This window comes from Chaetodon auriga, chromosome 8, assembly GCF_051107435.1.
Source record: "Chaetodon auriga isolate fChaAug3 chromosome 8, fChaAug3.hap1, whole genome shotgun sequence".
In the NCBI taxonomy this organism is placed as follows: Eukaryota; Metazoa; Chordata; class Actinopteri; order Chaetodontiformes; family Chaetodontidae; genus Chaetodon; species Chaetodon auriga.
Genome location: NC_135081.1, coordinates 25,858,755 through 25,879,713, shown reverse-complemented (window position 1 = coordinate 25,879,713; position 20,959 = coordinate 25,858,755). Strand labels below are relative to the sequence as shown.

The following is a 20,959-nucleotide window of genomic DNA, read 5'->3' as shown; positions in this document are numbered from 1 at the left end:
CTTTTATCAAGTAATGAACAAATGAATTCCGCCCGTTATGTCAAACGTTTTATTCAGCATATTTAATAGAACATGTAAGCAGAACATACAGCTTTGTTCGTAAAGACAGTGTCCACAGAAAGAAAAGAACCTGAAAAGCTTTAGCACTTTGGCTGCATTTTTAAAGATTAAAAACTCCTCTGACCTGACCCCATTAAGATCTCTTCTGTTAGTTAGATTGTAACAATGTACAGTATTTCTACTTAAAATCGCTTCTTTACAAACACAGCCCAATGGAGGAACAATGGAAGGAGTGAGATGGCTTATGCACCCAAAATCTGAAAATCAGGATTAAACACTAGCCTCAAAGGGAAATATGTACTGTGTTTTACAGGCTTTTGGGTGCGGGTGGAGGGAGGGGGTGGGGGGTTGGGGGGGTGGGGGGCGATAGTAGACCAGATCTTTCCAGATTCCACCACAGCAACACTATACATGACAACAGATCTGTCTCGGAAAAAATCTGGAACTAAATCACAGTAATACATTCACACCATGCCAGGAACACGCTCTGACCACGGGCCGTCCAAATCCTCCGCTGCTCACTTCCTCGCGAGCGAGCATCCATCCGCCTTTCTTTACAGTCTCCAGGGTGAGTGGAACTCGGAGGCGGGGAGAGGAGTGCAGTGTGTCGTTTCAAAGTTTCGCATGTACTTCCGTGCCTTGGAGAGAGAGAGGAAAAAAAAAAAGACAGCGGGGATGGAGGAGGAATGGAGAATGAGAGGTGTGGGAGGGCAATGAACAAAAAGTGCAGAATTTGATTATATTAGCTTCGGTCTGTCTGGCTCAGCGCCACACAAATCTCTCCCATCTCTTAAGGGTTTACACAGGAGGTGAATAAAGTCCAATTCAGAAGGCATTACCAAGGGAGGGAAAGCATAGCATTAGCTGTAATTGATGGCACTCCTCTTGTTTGATGTTAAATGACTTCAATAAGCTGAGCGTGGTGAAATATATTACACCAGCCAACCTGAGAGCACAGGTGAGCTGGTTACTATGGCGACCAGCAAAGTGTTCCTCAGTGGTAATGATGTCTGTGAATAGCTGTGATGTTTTTTTTTTTCCTTTTTTTTTGAGTGCAGGAGAAGGGGGGGTAAGCCAACTTTAAACAAGAAAATTGGGCTTATTGGAGAAAAGGAAATTTGACTTTGACTTTTTTTTTTTAGCCTGAATTGAAAGACCTGGGACCAATCAGTGCGTGGCTTCCCTTTAGAGCAGACAGTAGAAACAACTGTACACACAGAGAGTGAGTGCATAGGTAACAGTAGATCATTTCCTTACCAAGAAAAGCGCCAGCTGCCGCCTCCCCTCTAGAGTCATATCCTCACCTGGTAACACGAAGAGCGCGTGAGGTGATGCGTGAGGTCTTTTTTATTGTCTGCCGTTTATTTGCCATGTGAATGTGAAAGGACTCGGCGCTTACCAACACTCCACGGAAACAAAACATCTCTGTCCGCCTGATACGACTGCAGCACAGACACACACCAGTCGTCATCCACCTCGTAGCCGCTGTACACGGATGCTGCAGAGCAAGAGCGAGCGGCATGTCGTCAGAACGCCAACTTACTTAATGTGCACACGTTCACCTTCAGTGTTCATTCTGACAAGAATTTTAAATTAAGTTTTAGTGGCTTAACTGAAAACTGTAGCTGGTTTAAGTCACATTTTAGTCTTTTGTTTTCGTCAAGATTTTTGTTCAGTCAAATGTTTCATGACTGTATTCAGCAGGCTGAGAATGTGTTACTGACTTATCATACTTTCATAAATCATAGAAAAATGAAAGCCTACAGTGTGCTTGATAAAGTGCAATAAAACAATTCTGCTTCCTCTCAGGTCATCTGTTTCTTTCCTGCATACATGTTCTGTGACTGGATGTACAGTAAAGGTGAAGCAGACCCTGTAGACATGACACACTGCGCTCTTCATTTGCATACAACCTGGAGAAATACAAACACTGAAATGATTTGGTCCAACTTATATTCCCACTCATTGACTGGGGGGGTCGCCTCTCCTCTTCCTTCCCACCTGACATGCTGGTGAAGATGAGGTTCTCATCTTTGAGTGGCCAGCAGCAGCTAAAATAGTTTCTGGCATATTGGCTCTTTATTCGTCATTATAAAGCACTTATTCCTTATTCTGCAAGACCATATTCTACAACTACTAACCCATTAAGAGTTTTCCTCAATAACTTCCTACTTAGTTCCTACTTACTTATTGACTGTAAGTAAGCAAGTTGTTACTACTAACATACATGCTAATAACAGCTTGTTAAAGGTGAGTATGTGCACCTTCATATAAAGCGTTACCAGTAAGTTTAAAGGCAACGTTTCCAATACAGTGAACACATTTACCTTCTTCCAAGTGATTGGAGGATCCCAGCCATTGTCTGACAACTCTAACCCCTTCATCTGTCATTATTTTTGGGTACCTGTGCAGGAAAATGACATCAACACATTCACACGCGAGCACATCCAACATTGAGACTGCTGAGATTAGATGAAAATCAGACCGACCTGAACTGCAGCAGTTTGAGCAGAAGGTCGTTGCCCCTGTTAGACATGACGTCCTCTGGTCCCCTGTAATACAGTGTGCAACATATATAGTGTCAGTAGTCTTGTGACAACATCACTGACTGGGCAGGTGGATGCTTCCTTCTACTTCTGCATCAACAGGCAAGGCACTTAAACCTCACCACACTGACAATTACAGTGTCGTAAACAGCGGGTGATTCGAGTGCTGGGTAATTTCATGCAGTTTCAATCTGTCTTTCGGTGTTCAGGCAACAGAAAAGTATGTTTCCTTTAACAGCGGTGCCACAGTGGTAGAGTTGTAGTTGTCTGCCTGTCAGTCTGAAATCAGGTGCACAAAAACCCTCCCAGCTGCACCACTGTTACAACCCGAGGCACCAGTGATCTTAAGAATCCAGCTACCTCACCAGGTGACCGCTGTCATCATCCTACTTCAACCAAAAAGTGCCCTGCTAACATTATGCATGTGGAAACCCAACGGAAAGGAAGCATCTAGTGTGCATGGAGACATTTTAAGATGGACTGTGGGAGACTTGCGTTGTGGTGATGATCTCATCCTTGGTTCTCCTGATCAGCAGGACTGGTCCCTGATATCTGCAGGGGGAGAACGAATGGCGTTAATCATCAGACACATCACTGCGAGCTGCTCCGACAAACAATGTTTGTTTCACAATTACACCCCAATATGTTGCATAACGTTCAATGATGCAGACTTTGACTTTTATGATTAATGTCACTATAAATAGACTGTGTCCCACTCACTTGAGAAGCTGCTCAGCGTTGTTGAGGTTCATGTACTGTCTCACTGTGTGCTGTACTAACGGCCCTAAGACAGAAGATGTTTCAGACGTTAAAACAAAGACACCTGCTGCCAACAAGTAATAGAATTCATGACCTTTAACCCCTTGGACTCACTCCAGCTGTCGGGCATGACCTTGAGGGCCAGCGGCAGGAGGTCGTCGAAGGAGGCATCCAACACTAATGATTGGATCTCTGGGTATGACATCACTGCCCAACTGGCTATGGAAGGAAATGGAGAGATAGAGGGAGGGAAAATGAAGAACGAGGATAAACAGAATGATAAATTAAAGACTTAATAACACGCAGGCGTGGACTGGGAATCTAATGTCACTCCAGGCCAAGCTCCACATTCACTCCGCTCCCAAAGACCACGTATACTGCACTTCTGACTGGACTCTGTTTATCACCGTGAAGCTCTGGTCGCTCTGAGTCACTGGAGATATTTCCATCTGACAGACAGAGATTACAGGTCTTTATTTTCCAGATTATTTCTCCTGCTTTCCTAGCATGATTACGCTTTCTCAAAGCAGAGAATCAACTCGGGAAAGGTGGCTGTGATACGACATGCTGAGGGCGGCTCCGCCTGAATGCTTTCATTTTTTCTTGTTTAGACACCGACCGCGTCCCTCGCTCATGAAAATATCTGGAATTTCACAGCATTTAGCCGTATTCTCCCTCTCAGCTCTACCCTTTCTCTCTCTCTCTCTCTTTCTCCTCTGCTGTTCCTTGTTCACCCCTCTGCTCGCTCACGTGCACTCCATGCACTGACTGACTGTTGTGTTAACGTGCATGTGTGTAAAACCAATGGTGTGTGATGACAGAAAGACAGTTTTCACTTCCATTTACCCATTTCATTTATCATTTTTAATGCTGGCCACTTTGCCAGGCCACCGGGAATTCTCCCAGTGCTGCCGATGGCCACTCTGGGACTGATAACAATTCACATTTACAGCATTAAAAAAAACAAAGCCCATCACGTAATGTTCTCGTCTTTGCGTACCTGTGAATCCTCCTATGGACCAGGCATATACGACAATGTCGCTGAGCTGGAAGCCCAGCTTGTGTATTGCAAACTGGATCACTACATCCATGGCATTGGCTTCATTCTGGGGGAATGGCACTCCCTGGCAGAAAGATACAAATAAAAAAAGCAATATCCATGCATTATTAAGCATAACAGTCACACTCAGCCCACCTCTAAATCCATCCAGTGCTAAAGAATTAACACATTTGCAGTGTTTCATTCCACTCTGCTGATAATTTCGACCATGGGAATGCACTTGTGCAATCTTGTGCAATACTGCCCGACTGAAACCAGAATTTCAACATATTTCCACTGTGGCGTTGTTGGACTATGTGAAGCACAGGAACACACTGCAGGCTAATGCTGGTTAAGGATTACACGTCATATCCAATCTGAGAACACCGCTTACCGTACTGCCTCCAAAGCCAGGGTGGTTCCAGCCCAGTACAGAGTAGCCACCTGCAGTGCACACGAAGACGAGACTTAACTAAGACTGAAATGTGGCATGTAAGTATCATTATGAAATATCTTGAGTCTTATCGAGGGTATGGAGGATTTCTCACCCTCCAGTGGAGTGTTCATGCAGCCCACCTCGTAGAAGCCTGCGTTCCCCTCACAGCAGATGACCTGTGGCACAATTCATACATTTCAAGAACCGAGGGCAAAGTGACTGGAGTTTTACTGGAACCTGGAACAAGCCCAAGGCACAAAAACAACAAATCATTGCAGACATTTACCAGAGTCTGGCCTTTCTGTCCTCCATCTCTCCTCCGATCCACGAACATTGTGTCAATCTCGTTACCGTCGCAGGCCACAAGCTTGTTTCTTTGGCCGTCAAACTGTGACAAAATGGAGAGAAATTGACAGAGAGTGATGATCAGTATTTATTGCAGGGACTAGCGACAGGTAGCTTGTGAGTGTGTGAGAGTTTCTTTCACCTCTTCTATTAACCTAGCCTGGCCTTGCTGAAGCATGGGCCTCATGGCTTTCTGCAGTAAACCTACAGAGCCAGGGTACAGCATCCTCCTTCCAAATGAGTGGGCAATGAGAAAGCTGCAGAGGAGGAAAAATAGATATGAAGACACTGTAGCAATATTCGACAAAAACATTGGATTTTCCCAGAAAACCGAGACTGAACTGGGGTGAAATTACATACAGGGTTTGTACAAAGTCTTGAAAGTTTGTTAGATTGAGAAATCATGATTAACACATACAGTACGGTCCAAGTTCATATGAACAGCTGGGAAAATGAACAAAGTGACATTATAAAATGCATAATTCTGGTCCCCAATTATCATTGGCTGAGCCACATTCGAAGTCGTTGTAAAATACTCTATAAACACACACCTGCGACCACATTACATCAGCATTACTGTGGCAAACAAATTGCTTCAAAATGTCACGTTGTGAATTCTGATTTAATGGGTGGGCTAAGGTTGGATGAGTGGTGGAAAGAGGGGAGGAAGATAAAAAAGCAGGGAGAGACAAACTGAAGGGCTGCAGAAGTCCAGAAACAGAGGCAGGATCATTACACAGACCATGTGGTCCATTTGCCGTTTTCAGACCTGTGTGCCGAGAAAGATCCAGCTATTGATTTTAAAACAATCCCCAAAATGGAGGGAGACCAGGCCCTCTGTCAGATTTATGCCACTGTGAAACACGAGAAAGGTGAACCCTACGGTTTACTTACTGAGGCCAAACTGCAATAAGAGAAGATGCCGGAGTGATATTATTGCTTCTGACACCCAAGTGCCAGCAAAGAGGCGTGCGAACATAATTGAGCACTACTTCAGCAACTGCACAATCAACGGCGATATCCAGATAAATTAACAATCACCTAAATTTTAAAGCATGCTTTCCACAGCATGTGTGTGTTGCTGTGCCGGTGCGAAGGATGCCGTGTTGGATGGTGAACATTCTGCTAAATGTCTGTGTGCTTATCTTGTGAAATATTGCCTGGTATATGCAGGAACTGTTTTATAAATGCAATAAGCCAGCTAAGCTGCTCCATGTTGTGTCTGAGCTGTTCTAGTGTCACTGTAAATCACAGCCTCTCGGGACTCATTACTTTAATATGCACTGCTTGCTGTGGGTATAAAGGAATGATGGAAACTTTGTTGCATTTATAACAACAATTTGGACGTGTGATCATAAAAGCTTCGAGAGTCTGAAAAGTGTTGGTTTTGGTACCTTGAAAGTATTTGAATTTTGCTCTTAAAAAGCTGTACAAACCCTGAAGATGCAAACTATAAAGCAGACTGTATCTACCCCCTTAATGCGATACTAGTCTGCAGTTTCGTCCTGCCGTCATGCAGAGCCTTCAGCTTCGGATTGGTGCTGCGATAAACTGCACTTACCTGATGACGTGGCATGGCAGAGTGCGCACTGAGTTGAGGAAACTGTCTGCTGCTCCTCTTAATCTGGGCTCTGGCTTCAGCAGAGAAACACCAGCCTTGGACAGTTTCCTGTCACACACAGAGTCAGCAGCGAACCATCAAACAGATAACCCACGAAGCACTCTGACAGTCAGCGGATGCATTTATCCGACGTACTCCACAGCGTTTCGAATGCATTTATTCATAATGAAATGACCCTGATGGGACCAGAAGTGCAGCGCCCGTTTCAAGTGGTAATAAAACATAAGAGCAAAAACTTACGGCGTGCTGACTTCCGTCCAGCTGAAATCTGAAGGCCAGTGCGAGAAGTCAAAGTCGTAGCACCTCACCTTTTTCTACATGCAGAGCACAAACAGAAATAGAAGCTGTCCTTTGGGTTCTGATGTATTGTAATTATTCTTTTCTCCCCTTGTTCCCAAATACATTGCACGGATACCGACAGCAAACCCTGCTGTTCAGTACTGTTGTCACGTTGCCGTGACCTCACCTTGTTTACCGGTGTGAGATTCTTCTTGGTTTCTTCAAGAATGGTGATGAACTGAAGATACTCTGAGTTTTTCCATCTCCCCCACCCTTGGGGAGAAAAGGAAGATGAAAAAGGAGGCAGGAAGAAGGGGAGAGAGTGCACATGAGACAGAAAACATTTTGCTGCAAAGTCTCAAGGGTGCATTTAGTATGCTCTGTGGGTGTGGACCTTGTGTTACTGTCTCAATGTTAATGAAAACTTATTGGCATGCAGAATATACAGCATAAGTCGTGATATCTAAAGATTAATAAACTGAATTAGTCATTGCCTGCCAGTCGAAATCTGTTGAAATCTGTTGCCTCACCTCGAAGACAGGCCACTCCTAGAAGACACACCAGCACTGTTCCCAAATACTGACTCACTGGAACCAGCTTACTGCTGCAGATGTAACCTAAAAGTACACAGAGCGACGGTGACACAGGCATCCACATGAATCCCCCTTTTTCTGCCAGACTTGAGCCTCATTAACAGGCACCGGTACAAACATTCACAGTCTGACAACCACCCTACAGCCATATCCATAAATCAATATCAGAAGCTCAATTATACACTAAGGAGTAGCAAACAACCTCAAGAAATTAATTTCTATTGATGCACAGTCTTGCTCGATGGTCCAGTTGATTAACTTTATATTAATCCCACTTGTAGGAGAACAACAGTTCCCACGAAACCCCCATGGCACTTCTTCTTCCTGAATGGAATGAGAAATGTCACGAGGAAAAATAATATATTTTGACACAAGAAACACGAGAGACTTCTGCCAAACATGTCAAGGTCATGTTCAAACACACAGCTTCCATGTGTTCTCCCAAAGCTGGGATTGTTTACACGGGAATGAGCAACGATGCTGACATCATTGACATAGTACTCTGGATATTTTCCCATAAACAGTAGACATAGATCATAATATGTGACACGTATGTAAAATTACACTTTAAATGGTGTTCAAAGCTATTTACTGTGTTCCACTGTGATACATTATATGACATCATTACACATAGCTCACCAAATGTTTTAATTACATCTCGCTCGTAATGTCTTTACTGAAGAATTTTGATGAGAGATAACATGATAACATGATGATTGTATTTCACTGAAATAAAAAAATATATATATTAAATTATCACCCAAACCGTCTCCTTTGGCACGGCCAGGTCTGCGCCTCTTTTGAACATCAACTCATATTATTTTAGGTAACAACTGAGGCAACAATTATTTTCATTTTCAATTAATCTGCCAATCACTTTATCAATTAACCGCGTAACCCTTTGGTCTATTAAACATCACAGCTTCCCAGCGTCCAAAGTGACATCTTCAAAAATCCAAACATTAAATCAACAAAAATATAAATTAGTGAAAAATAAGAAATCCTCCCACTGGAGAAGCTGGAACCAGCTGTTAATCCTCGATAAGTGCCTTATCAGAATTGTTGCTAATTAATTTTGAGTTGATCCACTAATCAATAAATGGACTACTAAATAGTAATCATTTTGGAAAAGTGGAGAATAGGAGATAAGTCTTCCATAATTCATACAGCCTACCTTTCCTGTACAGATAGCAGAGGAGGAGCGGAGAGCTGTAGTAGGACAGAGACCACAGTGCTGAAGCCTGAAGGGCGAAAACACAAACTTTACTTGGCAGAACTTCTAAACTCTTCCCATTGCAGTATTATCGATCACGCAAACATACTGACCCAGCCGAGGATGCTGTCAGTGTGCTTCTCCAAACTCCTGGGTTGGTAGTTCCATCCCTGCTAACAGTGGCAGAAATTCTGGTTCAGATCATGAGCTCTGCTGCTAAGGTCTCATGGCTTTCAGCTAGCTAACGTTAGCTAGCTAGCAGCACGGGCTGTAGCCAAGAGACAGGGTGGAAGATATTCTGGCTACACACCGTCTTTTCAGTGGCTTTGTTAGAGTTATCATATATTCTTATTGTTATTATTCATTTCGTGCTCGGCTTCTTTCTTTTCTCTTCTCGTCTTAGCAAAGTTTCCTCTCATCTAGCATTAGCACGACCAGGTTAATGTCGTTGAGGAGCAGAGCTTATGGAGCTGCAGTTAGACTGGATGTTGGTGAAACAGAAAGGCGTCGAGCACGAAAAGACAAGCGTGTTGATGTGCGCCTGTGATTTCATTCATTTACGAAGTGTCAACAAGGCTATGCGGTGCTCTGACGCCGGAGTTTCAATAACAAACACCTGACACTTCCGGGACGCGGCCAGAGCTACAGCAATGCTAAGAGATGAACTGCTGTTCAGTTGTCGGAGCCCGCTGCATTCAAACATATGCACAATATTGTAGATATTCCTACCCTCCTCCCCGCCCTGCCTTCAGGCCGAGACTGGTCCGGTGAACGGTGAATTCGTTGCAAATGAGGCCCTAAAACACAGCGGAGCCACATCCAGCCGGCCATTCTTCCACAACGAGGACTACGGAAGCCTGCAAGGACCAAAAATCGCGAAAGGCGACAGTGCATAGATTTGTGTTGAGCAAAAAAAAATTAAAACATGTTGAGACAAGCGACATTACAGAAACAACGTTTAATTTAACCGTCCACAATGATCCATACAGCTGGTACAATAGCAAATTCTTACGAAAATAAAACAAAGTGCCAAGAAAGCCGGTGAAAAACACAAATAACATTAATTTCCAGTGATTCAGGACAAGGTTTAGAACCTTATGTGAAGATCTTTCCACCTCTTCTGTATGTGCATAACATGACATTAAAGCAAATCAACAACAAAGATCATATACGGAGCATTAGTTCAGAATGCAAAAAAAAAAAAACATTCAAACAATTGAGTTGCATTTCCCTGAAGCATTGAAGTTTTTCTTCACACCCAAACTCTTGACATTTAGTTGATACTTTTGTTTATAAAGGCCTTCTGCTGCAGCTGGGAACTGAGCGGATATGACAGCTGGATGAGGATGAGATGTGGGTAGGTGATCAGCTCTGACACTGTTCGTATCTGAAAACAGAGCACAAAGACAAACTCGCACAAAATTCTCCCGTCCCCCAGTCTCTTTTATTCTTCCTTAAACACAAACACAGACAGCCCACGCAACAACAACACACGGGCGAAGGAGCGCTGCCTGTCAGCGCATGGCGTGATTTTATGCCACTGTGTCACAGTGATTTTCAGGCCAGTGTGATTGGTGAGTGCGAGAGGAATGTGAGGGGCAGATGAGTGACAGTGCAAACACACACACACACATAAACACACACACACATGCAGTTCAACACACAAAAGCACACACAGGTGATGCAAGGGCTTTTGCTTACCGCTCCAGTTCCTTATAGACATCATCCTCTCCTCTTGGCTTCAAATCCTGGCATAAAGAAGAAAAGGGGGAAGGGAGGTGGGGAAAGAGTGAGACAGTGAAGAGGGAGATAAAGAGCCAGATCCATGCTACTGGGGCCAGATTTATGCCCCTCTGCGCCCTGTGTAATGAGATTGATTTGTTAATACCACTAATGTAAGGGTGACAGCTGATAGGCGATGGGTTTATCTGAGAGAGGGCTGACAGATTGGAGGAGAGGACTGCGAGTGTGAGGGAAGACATATCTGCTGACAGCTTAGGGAGGGAGCAATAGAGGGAGCGAGAGTCTGTATGCATTTGGTCGATGCGCGTATCACAACTCCTCACGCACACACGCACCACGCCTCGGTGTATGCGCTGGGGAGGACACAATAACTCACCATGTAGACCGAGCCCTCGGGAGGAGCCTGTTGGGAAGGGTGGAGAACGGAGAAAACAGGTTTAATGAACAACAAGCGACAGAGAGGGAGGGATGGTGCAAGTCAGAGGAAAAAGGAGCAAAAGTGCACAATAGAGACAAGACAGTGGAAAAGGGAGTGGAGAGAGGGCTAAATACCAGAGGGGAGGGAGAGGGGAGGATGAGGAGGGACATTCATCAGAGGACATTTAGTTATTGAAAATGTCTGAATTCATCACCTGTCTTACATCCTCAGGATTCTCATAGATGTTCTCTGCTTCACCCGAGTGGACAGACAGAGACTGCTCAATACCTGAGAACAGACAGAGAGTTACCAAGACAGTCTCATACACGCAGTCATGTTTCCATCATTTTTGGGGACATTACATAGACTTCCATTCATTTCCTGGACCATAACCATGACCACTACCTGCCTAATCCTAACCTTAATCATCTTAACCCCTGTCCTAACCTAAATCTAATTCTAACCTAACCCTTAAAACCAAGTCTTAACTCTCAAACCCCTTTGAATCGCACAGAATGTTCTCACTTTCCAAAACTGTCCTCAATCTGCTGGTTAAAAACTTACTCTGGTCCTCACTATGTAGCAAGCACAAGTACACATGCGCGTGCAAACACACATACACACTCAAACACACATGGAGGGAGGGGGCGGGGGCAGATTCATTACAATAACCCCAGAGGATGTCACGGCCCACATCACTCAGTGGCGGTCGACAGGGGCCAAAGATGGACGGAAGAGGAAAAGCTGTCAAAAAAGAAAACGCCGGAAGACTCACCACCATCAGAAATGTGTCTCTGTCTCCATAGCAACACACCGACAGCCGCAGCAACCAGGGGCACCAGGAGTAATAAAGCAGAGAGAGGGGGGAGCAGGGAGGGTTTGGTCACACTCTCTACAAAAGCAGAGAAAAGAGGAGAGAATTGGGGGAAAAAAAGCATGAACGTTTCCAGGAACAGAGCTAATATAAAACTTGCAGAGCTGTGAGGGTGAATGTCTGACTGACGTGAAGTTCGTTCTGCAGTCTCAAGTCAAGAGGGGGCAACGCTATCTGCACGTGAACACTTTGAGCTATGGATTAAAAGACATGTTGCACTTAAGATTTCCTCAACATGTTACATGCATTTGCGTCATGCTGCTGTCAGTCACAGCACAATGGGTGCAAGTGGAGGAAAGCGGGGAAATCCAGGCTCTGTCAGCCGGTGAATAGCCTGTTCGGCAGCTCGGTAGACATCGATCTGACAGACCCTCAGCGTGGACAGTAAACGCTGTCAATTTGAAACGTGGACGAGTACAAGAAAAGCACTGGAATCAAAGCGCAGGTGCTGTCAGATCATTGCGCAAAACCTCAGCGAGTGCCATCTCCATACAGAGTACAGATTTAACTTTCTGCAGATTTGATCCTCATCTCATTATCTGCATGTGTAGTGCAGTCAGGAGAGGCTTTTCCACGCACGCTCCCTTGACATCTGATCCTTGCAACGGAGTGCCTCGAGGCAAACTGACAAACAACGCAAACGGCAGTCTTTCAGTCAAACCCTGTCAACGCAGCACCGGCGAACAGGTGGATGGAAGGCGTAGGCACGCGCTTAACAAGCATTACGTAAGGAAACCATTTGCCTCGTGTAGCACCAGTCAAATTTTGTGGTAAGAGCTCACGCGCGCGAGCAAACTTGTCAGGTTTGTTTGAATAATGAGGATGACATCAGTCTTGCAAAACACAGCCACAGGGCGACAGAGAGACGCAGGAGGGAGGTGCTTGTTTCCACAGAGACTCCTGTAGTTTAGTGTACCTGAACGAGCGCTCTCCCGCTGCCTGCGCACTGCACGCGGAGCACAAAGCAATCGGATCTGTCAGACATCTTTGGATTACAGAGGAGGCGGCTATCAAAGAAGAAGTTCACACAGAACTACCAAAACAGACTTTTGTAGAATCAGCATCATTTCTAAGCAATTCGCGCCGTGTCTCCCTGTGGCTTTGAAGGTTATCTCATCCACTCAGGCGTCATGATCTCATCAACTTTGCACAAATTCTGTTTGTAAAAGGATTGGCCCTCGGGCTTCACCTTTGCTCTGGTGTTACAGCTTTTTGCCAGCTTCAAAATAATCAATCATTATGCGCTGTGTGAGGTGTAATTGATTGGTGAATATGTGTAGAGGTTCCTAATGGAATATTGTGCTGCGTGCTGACCCCAAGACTGACCTGCGCTGCTCTCCGTGCCAGCTTTAACGCATGATTTATGGTAATTGAGTGCAGTGAGGAGAGGCATAAACGCTCCCAGATCCTCCCTACCACATGTCTTCTTTCACTCTCTCTACCTTTCTCTCATCTTCTTTTATCTCACCTTTTCCTTTCCTCTATTGGCACTTCCTCCCTACCTCACCAAATTCATCTTGAACGAGGCAGGAGGTGAATTATATCTGTGTGATTGTAGAGGACGGTGGCTGATAGGAGGCAGACCAAAGAGCTGCTCGAATGCTTTGCAAATGATGGGCCAATTCATGATAGCAAATGATTGAGGAGAATCCCTGACATTTGAAGTATTTTATGTGCTGTGGAACACAATGATTGCTTCAGCTTTGTATTCTGTGAAGTGTGCCACCAGCGAAAGGAAGTCTATTATGAGGTGTTTTTCACTTTTACTTCTACATCTGGAACTATACTTTTAGATTTGGCTTGCAGCACATTACATTTCCTCAAATTATATATGTATATGCAACTTGTTGCATTGGTGATTTGGTTATTTCCGGTGAACTAAAGAGTCGTTTCAGTTCATTCTTAGAGTTAACCCTCTCTGGATGCCTCCATGCCAACAACTATTATACTATAAACTGCACTGCTTATTGTCATACTATTCATTAATGTCCACAGAGGAAGTTTATAGTTTACTTCACAGGACTTAAAGTACCAGCTGAAGTAAGCAAAAAACCATTGAAATTATTCAAAATATGAGGCTTTCTTAACATTTTTTTTAGGCATTAGTCACAAGGGATTAAAGGAACCTCTATTTCCACTAGTGTGAAAAACGATAAACTGAGTAACCCAATGTGACTAATGACCAAATATAGTATGATACAGAAATGGCTGTGTATCAAAAACTTAAAGGAGTTAAATCAAATATGTGGATTCGAAACAACTTCAATTTCAATAAAATGCGCTTTGATCCAGCGTTGATCAGCATTTCAAATGAATGTTCAACATATTTTTTTAGGGTGTTTTTAAAAGAAAATCAACTTTGTCTACCAATTGGAGCATTACAGATATATGAAATCACATATTTTGTGTTTCCAGCTACAACAGAAAACTCTCTGTGGGGCTTTTCCTTAACATAAAAAATACAGTCGTTTGTTCAATCTGTCACTTCACAGCTGTGTGAATGTAGGTCAACCAGCACTCACATTATGTGAACTTCTCACTCTCATCAGTCTAAATTCCCCACCAGACAAACACAATCGCCCAATATACATATTTTTTCTATTCCAACTTCTCTAATCAGGTGAAATCTTGCTGCCTCTTTCCCCTCCCTGTCTTTATCGCCATCTTTTTCATTCCTCCGTGTCCATTACTCTTATGGCCGTACCATCAGCGTGCATCATGATGAGCTCTGGGCCCCTCAGCCCTGGTGATTCATCGGGGTACGGGGAGTGAACTCATCTCTGCTAAGGGATCCATTCAACTGTCACATCCTCCTGTGCTCCCCCACAGCCACCAATACAATAAGCCTGAATAATTTAGTTTTTGTGGGGAGAAATGTCCTAAGGTCCTGTCTCCTTATATTCGCACATCAGCTCGGTGAGTGTGATGAGAAAAACGATAGACTTTATATTTTATATTCCGTAGAAGATGAAGCTAAGCGGACTATTAGAACTGTGGTGGGTTTTTATGAAACACGGGCACGTAAACAGACTGAGCGATTCTGCTGGATATTATCTGCAAATCCCAGCTTCTCGTTACACAGAAGTCCTGACCTGTGACCTCTTTAACTACATTAAGATGGCATAACATATGGTATCTGTCAGGAGCTTTTTCCTCTGTAAACCGTTGGCTTTCTGGCAGATGAATTGACCTGAGGTTGCCTTGAATGCGCTGTAGAACGCTTCATGGAGCACATATCCGAGAATCATCCACATTCATGGTTCATTATCTCCACTGAGTTGACAGGAAGTCTGCCACGACCCTCATGCTGGTCGTATAAAACACTGTTGATGAAAGAAAATCAGAAAACAGACCAGTCTTAGTGATACCGTGCCATCTCTCCCACCTTCATGGGGCAGCGTGACAGCTTGTGTTGCCCAGACAGTCTGCCCATTTTTCAGCTGTAGGGTGCAGGTGTAGTTCCCAGCTGTGTCAGAGGTGATGGGTGTGGGCAGGATGGCGGTGATGCTGCCAAGGCTGTTGCTGAACAGTTGCAGCTGGCGACTCTTATTCTGGTATTTCCAAATGGCACTTTTGACCTGGGACCGCTCTGAGTACAGGCATCCCAACTCCATCTTCGAGGAAGAGTGGCTGGTTTTAACTATGGATGAAGAGCCGTGAGGGGGTGGGGAAAGGGGTGTGGGAGGACAAGGAAGGTAAATTGTTTAAGAGGGATGAAACAATTGAACAGAAATCTAAGGAGAGATGAGTAAGTGAAAAAGACAGGCATGAGGGAGGAGAAAGGAGCGAGACGGGATGAGAAAGTGAGTTAAAGGGTAGTGTGTGAATACAGAAAAGGCCAAGGACAGATAGAGAGTAATGAGGTGAGGGGAAAGTGATATGAAAACAAAGAACAATTCAGAGAGGGGTCAAAATAATATATATTCATTAAAGTGATTTGCTGCTAATGCATTGGTTGACTGTGACTGATGTTTAGTGTCTCATCAAACTGAAATGAGAATCCATCTGGGTGTAATCAAGCTCCACAGATCCGCACACACACACGTAAAAACACACACATTTCAGCCTTGATTAGTGTGATCAGTGTGGGCCACCTACAGCCTTAGTGGGAGGGCAGCAGGTATAATCACACATAATGATACTTATAATGAGGTGGGGTAAAAATATATGCGTCACATGGTTGGTGTGTGGGTGGATGTGTATGTCTGTGTGTGTGTGTGAATGAAGGATGCAGATGTGTGAAGCAGGGTGACAGTGACAGTGACGGATCGGCCGGTCATGTCTGGGCAGCTGTGATGGATGCCACTGGGACTGTGATTAGTAAAGCCTTCCAAGGCTGCCATGACAGGGCATCTTATGCGTATGTGTGTATATTGGGTTTTGTGCGTGTGGGTGCAAATGTATTCTGCGTGTTCCTCCTGTAAAGGGTGAAACCTCCCTAAGGCTCACTCATAAAACTCAACAGGTGTTCTCTTCATTTTTTTCTCTTTAAATATATGAATTGAGCAAATGCTCCTTTTCATGAGCAGTATTGTGAATGTATTCATTTAATAATGTGACATTTTACCGCTAGCTGTAGGAAATTCTCTTTGCATTTGTTCCACAGTCAAAGATCTCTGAGAACAATGCACTGGTAGGTGGAAAGAATTTTAGTGTCTTTTATTATCAGGCACAACCTGTTAATTAGCAACCTTTAGAGGCGCTAGGAGGCATGCTTAAGAGCAGTGGGGGGAGCCGGGCTAGCTGTTTTCACCTGCTTCCGGTCTTTAAGCTGCCAGTATGCTTCCTCAAAAGCACTATGGAATAACTTCAGAAACCCCTCCCCCGACACCTCTATGGTGGCGGGTTGCTGGTTTTCCGAAACCAGCAACCCGACCCGATGTTCCATACTTAAATGGCAGACATTAGAGTAATATCAGTCTGTGCATCTAACTCTCAGTAAGAAAGCAAATAAGCATATTTCCCTAAATATCATCAAATGCATAGACCTCCAGCCAAGGCTCACTGAATGATTTGATGGGTACGATATCGCCATGAGTCACATGTTATGGCCGTTTCAGTCACTCGATCTCAACCTAATTGAACACCTATGGAATAGAGTTTAATAGACTTCTATGCCAACGAGTGTAAGAGCTGTTGTGGGGACTCCTGATGGTCCCCTGAACAGCTTATGAAGACATTTTAAGTTTGTTATTGTATCCACAAAATGTCATGTTATCTCACACAAGCACACAAGGTTATTATAAAAGTAATACCACGTGTCTCATAAATCCATCCCTGCCCCTCATTTAATTCCTCCTAATCCACCTCCTCCTTGTCTTTCTGCTCCTCCTCATCACCCTGATCTGTACCTTTGAGCACGCTGAGACGGGTCCGCTGGCTGAAGACGTTGTCATTCAGGTACACCTCACAGACGTAGAGGCCGCCATCTTTCAACCCAGGTGTGAGTAGGAAGGAGAAACTCCCAGCCTCTGCGTTGAATGGTGGGCCGGCAAGCTGGAGTTTCTTGCTTTGCTCAGTCAACCAGGTGGAACCCCTCCACCGGTCGTACTGGTACACCAGCTTCATACTAGTCTGCTTCCTGGCATCTGGAGGTTGCCAGTGCAGCAGGATGTAGTCCCCCTGGACACCAGGACAAGCTAGCGTGAAGGAAGCCTGAGCCTGAGTGGCAGTGGAGATCATAGGGGCTGCAGGCAAGGAGGGAAGAGGAAAGAAAAGAGAGACCAGAGTGTTAAAATAGATGAGACAGTACAGGAGCAGAAGATAGAGTGGAGACAGATATGAAGACATAACAGTGCAAGCAGACATATCGACAGGGACTTCAGAATCTAAAGAGGATGAATGAAGAGTGAGGTGAAGGCAGAGAGAGTAAACAGAATAGTAAGTAACAGAGTAGGGAAATGGAGATAGGGGAAAAATTCCTACAACAATGGGGATTACGCTCTTATATGCTGAGAGTTACTTCTTTTCAGTTGGTCTTGCATTCTGCTCTGGCTGATTAGCAAGCTGCTGACACAGGACTTTCAGACAGCTTGTGTTACAAAGTCACTCACCATGTGTTATATTGGTGAATGAGGCCACATTGTTAGCTGCGGAGAGAAGAGACGCAAGAAGAGGGGGGGTTAAAAAGCAAATAATGAATAATACATAAATGTAGCAACTATAATATTCACAGGAGGACTGGATGAATTTTAGCACAGATCTACAGTAGACTTTTGAAACTGGTCTATAAAAGTAAATACTTTGAAGAACTGTAGCTACAGGATGCTTAAATAAATAATGCCGCTGCTGGAGTTTCTGGCACTGATGCCCACTCAAACCATCAACAAAAAGCAAAAAAAAAAACCAAAAAAAAACTCCGAAATGTATTCTACTCCTCACTGCTTTTACTGTTCTCTCTCAAATCAGTCTCACCATCAACAGTCACGTCCACGTTGAAGGCGAAAAGCTTGCTGCTGCTGTTGCCCCTGGGGTGAACCATGCACACGTAGGCCCCGTTGTCACCGGTCTGGACCTGCGGCAGCTTGGCCACTGTGCCTACCTTTGTCTTTCTCTCGCTCTTTATGGAAATGCCGTCAGGTGCTGCCCAGGTGATCTTGGTGATGGCAAAGTCAGGACTGACACTGGCAATCAGCCGCAGGGTGCTGTGCTGCAAAATGGGCGCAGCAGGCACAACAGTGACTGGAGATGAGGGAGGACACAGGGAATCAGGAGTAGAAGAGGGACCAGTTGTAAAAGTTGCAGTACAGCAATTTCAAAATTTTCCATTACAAGCAAAAGTCAAACTTTAACCATGTAAATGCAGAGAGGTATGACCAGCAAAATCTCCTGTAGGTATCAAAGTTAAAGTACCCACTATGCACAACAGCCCCTTTAAGAGTTATACTGAAATATGCGCTACTGGATTGTCATCAATGATGAAATAACATCTGCATATAACAACAAGTAAGAGCATTTTATGGTTGCATTTGGTCAAAGTTGAAGCTCATTTAAACAACATAACATTGATGTGAAGTTTATTCTCATCTAACTGTTTTTATTATTGAGAAATCCACCGATTATTTTCTTAATGAATCGATTGTTAGTAGTCAATGAAATGTCAGAAAATAGTTAAAAAATGCTTCTTACAATTAGCAAACAAGTCCAAAACTGAAGCAAATTCAGTTTAAAACAGAGAAAAGCAGCAAACCCTCCTTCTAAAGATCGATTATCATGCCGATTGACTGATTAATGGATCGACTAATCATTTCAGTTCTATCCGATAAAAATACGTTACCTTTTACAAGCTGATCGTGTCATTTGGCAGAGTAACTATCAGCTTTAGCTGTCAGATAAATACAGTGGAATAAAAAGTATTTCCCTCTGAAATGTAGTGGAGTTGATGTATAAAGATGCATAAAATAAAAATACTCAAGTAAAGCACAAATACCACAAAACTGAACTCCTTGAGTAAAAGCACTTTGCTTCACATGCTGCATTAGCTGCAGCTGATTGTTCTACCTGTAAGGATAGCTAAGAGGATAATCCTCTCCTTTAGTTTCCTCTCTTGTTGCTTTATCAAGCATGAGTAAAGACCGCTGTCCTCCATTTTAGGAAGGAAGAACAGAGAGAAAACCCCGGTGTCTTGAAAGTTAGGGTCAGTCAAACGCATGGATGCCTTTGAGGCGCCACCAGAGAACTCCTTCCTTTCGCTGGCTGAGAGAACCAGCTGCCATTCATCCGCACCAAGTGGCTTCACCATCCAGTTAATGGTCACGGCGCCCCTCACTGTTGTATCGTTACAGATCAAGGTGGCAGACATGCCCTCTCTGGTCACCACAACATCGTCCCAGTCTGAGAGAGGGGACAAAAACTTAAGCATTATAACAGTATTATACATTTAGAGAGTTACTATAATTGCTCCTTCTGTACATAATGGCCACAAAGAGATCCCTTCATAGAGCAATTTCAGAGTAGCCTAAGTGACGGGGGACAAAATCCCCAATCCTATTTCTGGGTAGAAATGACTTCTAGAGTTTTTCTGAAGCTAATAGGAGGCTTCAGCAGTCGGAGTCGGTCAAATGTAATGGGTGTCTTCCAAAGTTACAGTCTGTGTTAGTGCCAATTTTCCTCTTTCTGTTTCCCTGGTTTCTTTGCTGAGCTGCAGCGACAAGACAAGTTTGTTCCACAAAGACTGTAACTCTGAAACCGCTTGATTTATCTAACGCAGACTAATGAAGCACCATGTTAGCTTTAAATGCATTTAAAGTGCATTTGTATATCGAAGAAGCTCTGGAGATTTTGTCGTGTGCTGAAATCACTTTAGGAAAGGGATGTTTTCAGCCGGTACGGACAGGAGGAACAGTTACACCTACTGATAACTCTGCTGTAAGACAGATATGAAAACATATGAAGCTGCTCTTAAAGATTGTCTCGGTCAGATTAAAGCCAATAAACTGTACCAGATGACACAAGAGAAGGACAAAAATCTCAAGTTATCCTTCTCCTGAACTTGATGTTTAACTTTCAAACTGACCACCTGGGAAAAGGAATAGCTATGCTAATACATGACTCATCATTTACCTGCAAGCAAACAGGCTCATTCATGTTTGCACTCTAAAAGCAGCATGAGCCCAACATGAAGGTTCCCCCTTTCCAATGCAGCGAGAATATATTTACTAAAAAACACATTAGTATCCGTACCTGTGATGCCAGTGTGAGAGGAATATATCACAAAGGAAGCAACAAGAATAAATGTGAGAAAACCAGACGCCATCACACACGAAAGGAAAAAAAAAAAAAAAAGCTCTCACTGCACCAGCTGTCGCTCCAACACTGTGACCTTTCTAAGTACGCTCCAGAACACCGAGTATTGTTCTCTTTACTGCAATATTACTGCTGTCCCTGACTGACATGTTAACAAGTTTGCTGTGCATCTCTCAGCCCAACAGGATGTGGCACAAACAACCCTGGAATAATCAGCAGGAAAAGACTGTCATTACTGCCATCGAATGTGTGTGTTTGAGGCTGATAAACTGCGCACAGCCTACTGGC

General features: G+C 44.0%; 2 protein-coding genes across 3 annotated transcripts; both read right to left on the bottom strand.

Annotated features, from left to right (window-relative positions):
* Positions 1 to 35: 35 nt before the first annotated feature.
* Positions 36 to 11,285, bottom strand: abhd16a (abhydrolase domain containing 16A, phospholipase). Of its 2 annotated transcripts, none has more exons than XM_076737212.1 (23): positions 11,267 to 11,285; positions 11,011 to 11,037; positions 10,593 to 10,639; positions 9,621 to 9,748; positions 9,005 to 9,064; positions 8,853 to 8,919; positions 7,616 to 7,702; positions 7,273 to 7,358; positions 7,047 to 7,120; positions 6,747 to 6,854; positions 5,328 to 5,442; positions 5,127 to 5,228; positions 4,953 to 5,016; positions 4,799 to 4,848; positions 4,366 to 4,489; positions 3,480 to 3,584; positions 3,327 to 3,390; positions 3,102 to 3,158; positions 2,550 to 2,612; positions 2,388 to 2,464; positions 1,460 to 1,558; positions 1,318 to 1,364; positions 36 to 698 (listed from the first exon to the last, which is right to left on the bottom strand). In XM_076737212.1, the coding sequence occupies exons 3-23, from the start codon at positions 10,615 to 10,617 to the stop codon at positions 615 to 617; spliced, it is 1,686 nt and encodes a 561-aa protein (XP_076593327.1). In that variant the 5' UTR covers positions 10,618 to 10,639; positions 11,011 to 11,037; positions 11,267 to 11,285; the 3' UTR covers positions 36 to 614. The 2 variants fall into 2 exon arrangements, with proteins under 2 accessions (XP_076593327.1, XP_076593328.1); XM_076737213.1 differs by having other exon boundaries at positions 9,005 to 9,061; positions 11,267 to 11,283.
* Positions 11,286 to 14,373: 3,088 nt separating this feature from the next.
* On the bottom strand, positions 14,374 to 20,794 carry g6fl (g6f-like). Its single transcript, XM_076737214.1, has 6 exons — positions 20,609 to 20,794; positions 19,427 to 19,759; positions 18,341 to 18,607; positions 17,980 to 18,015; positions 17,278 to 17,613; positions 14,374 to 15,566 (listed from the first exon to the last, which is right to left on the bottom strand). Exons 1-6 carry the CDS (start codon positions 20,679 to 20,681, stop codon positions 15,229 to 15,231), a joined length of 1,383 nt encoding a protein of 460 aa, XP_076593329.1. The 5' UTR covers positions 20,682 to 20,794; the 3' UTR covers positions 14,374 to 15,228.
* Positions 20,795 to 20,959: the final 165 nt, after the last annotated feature.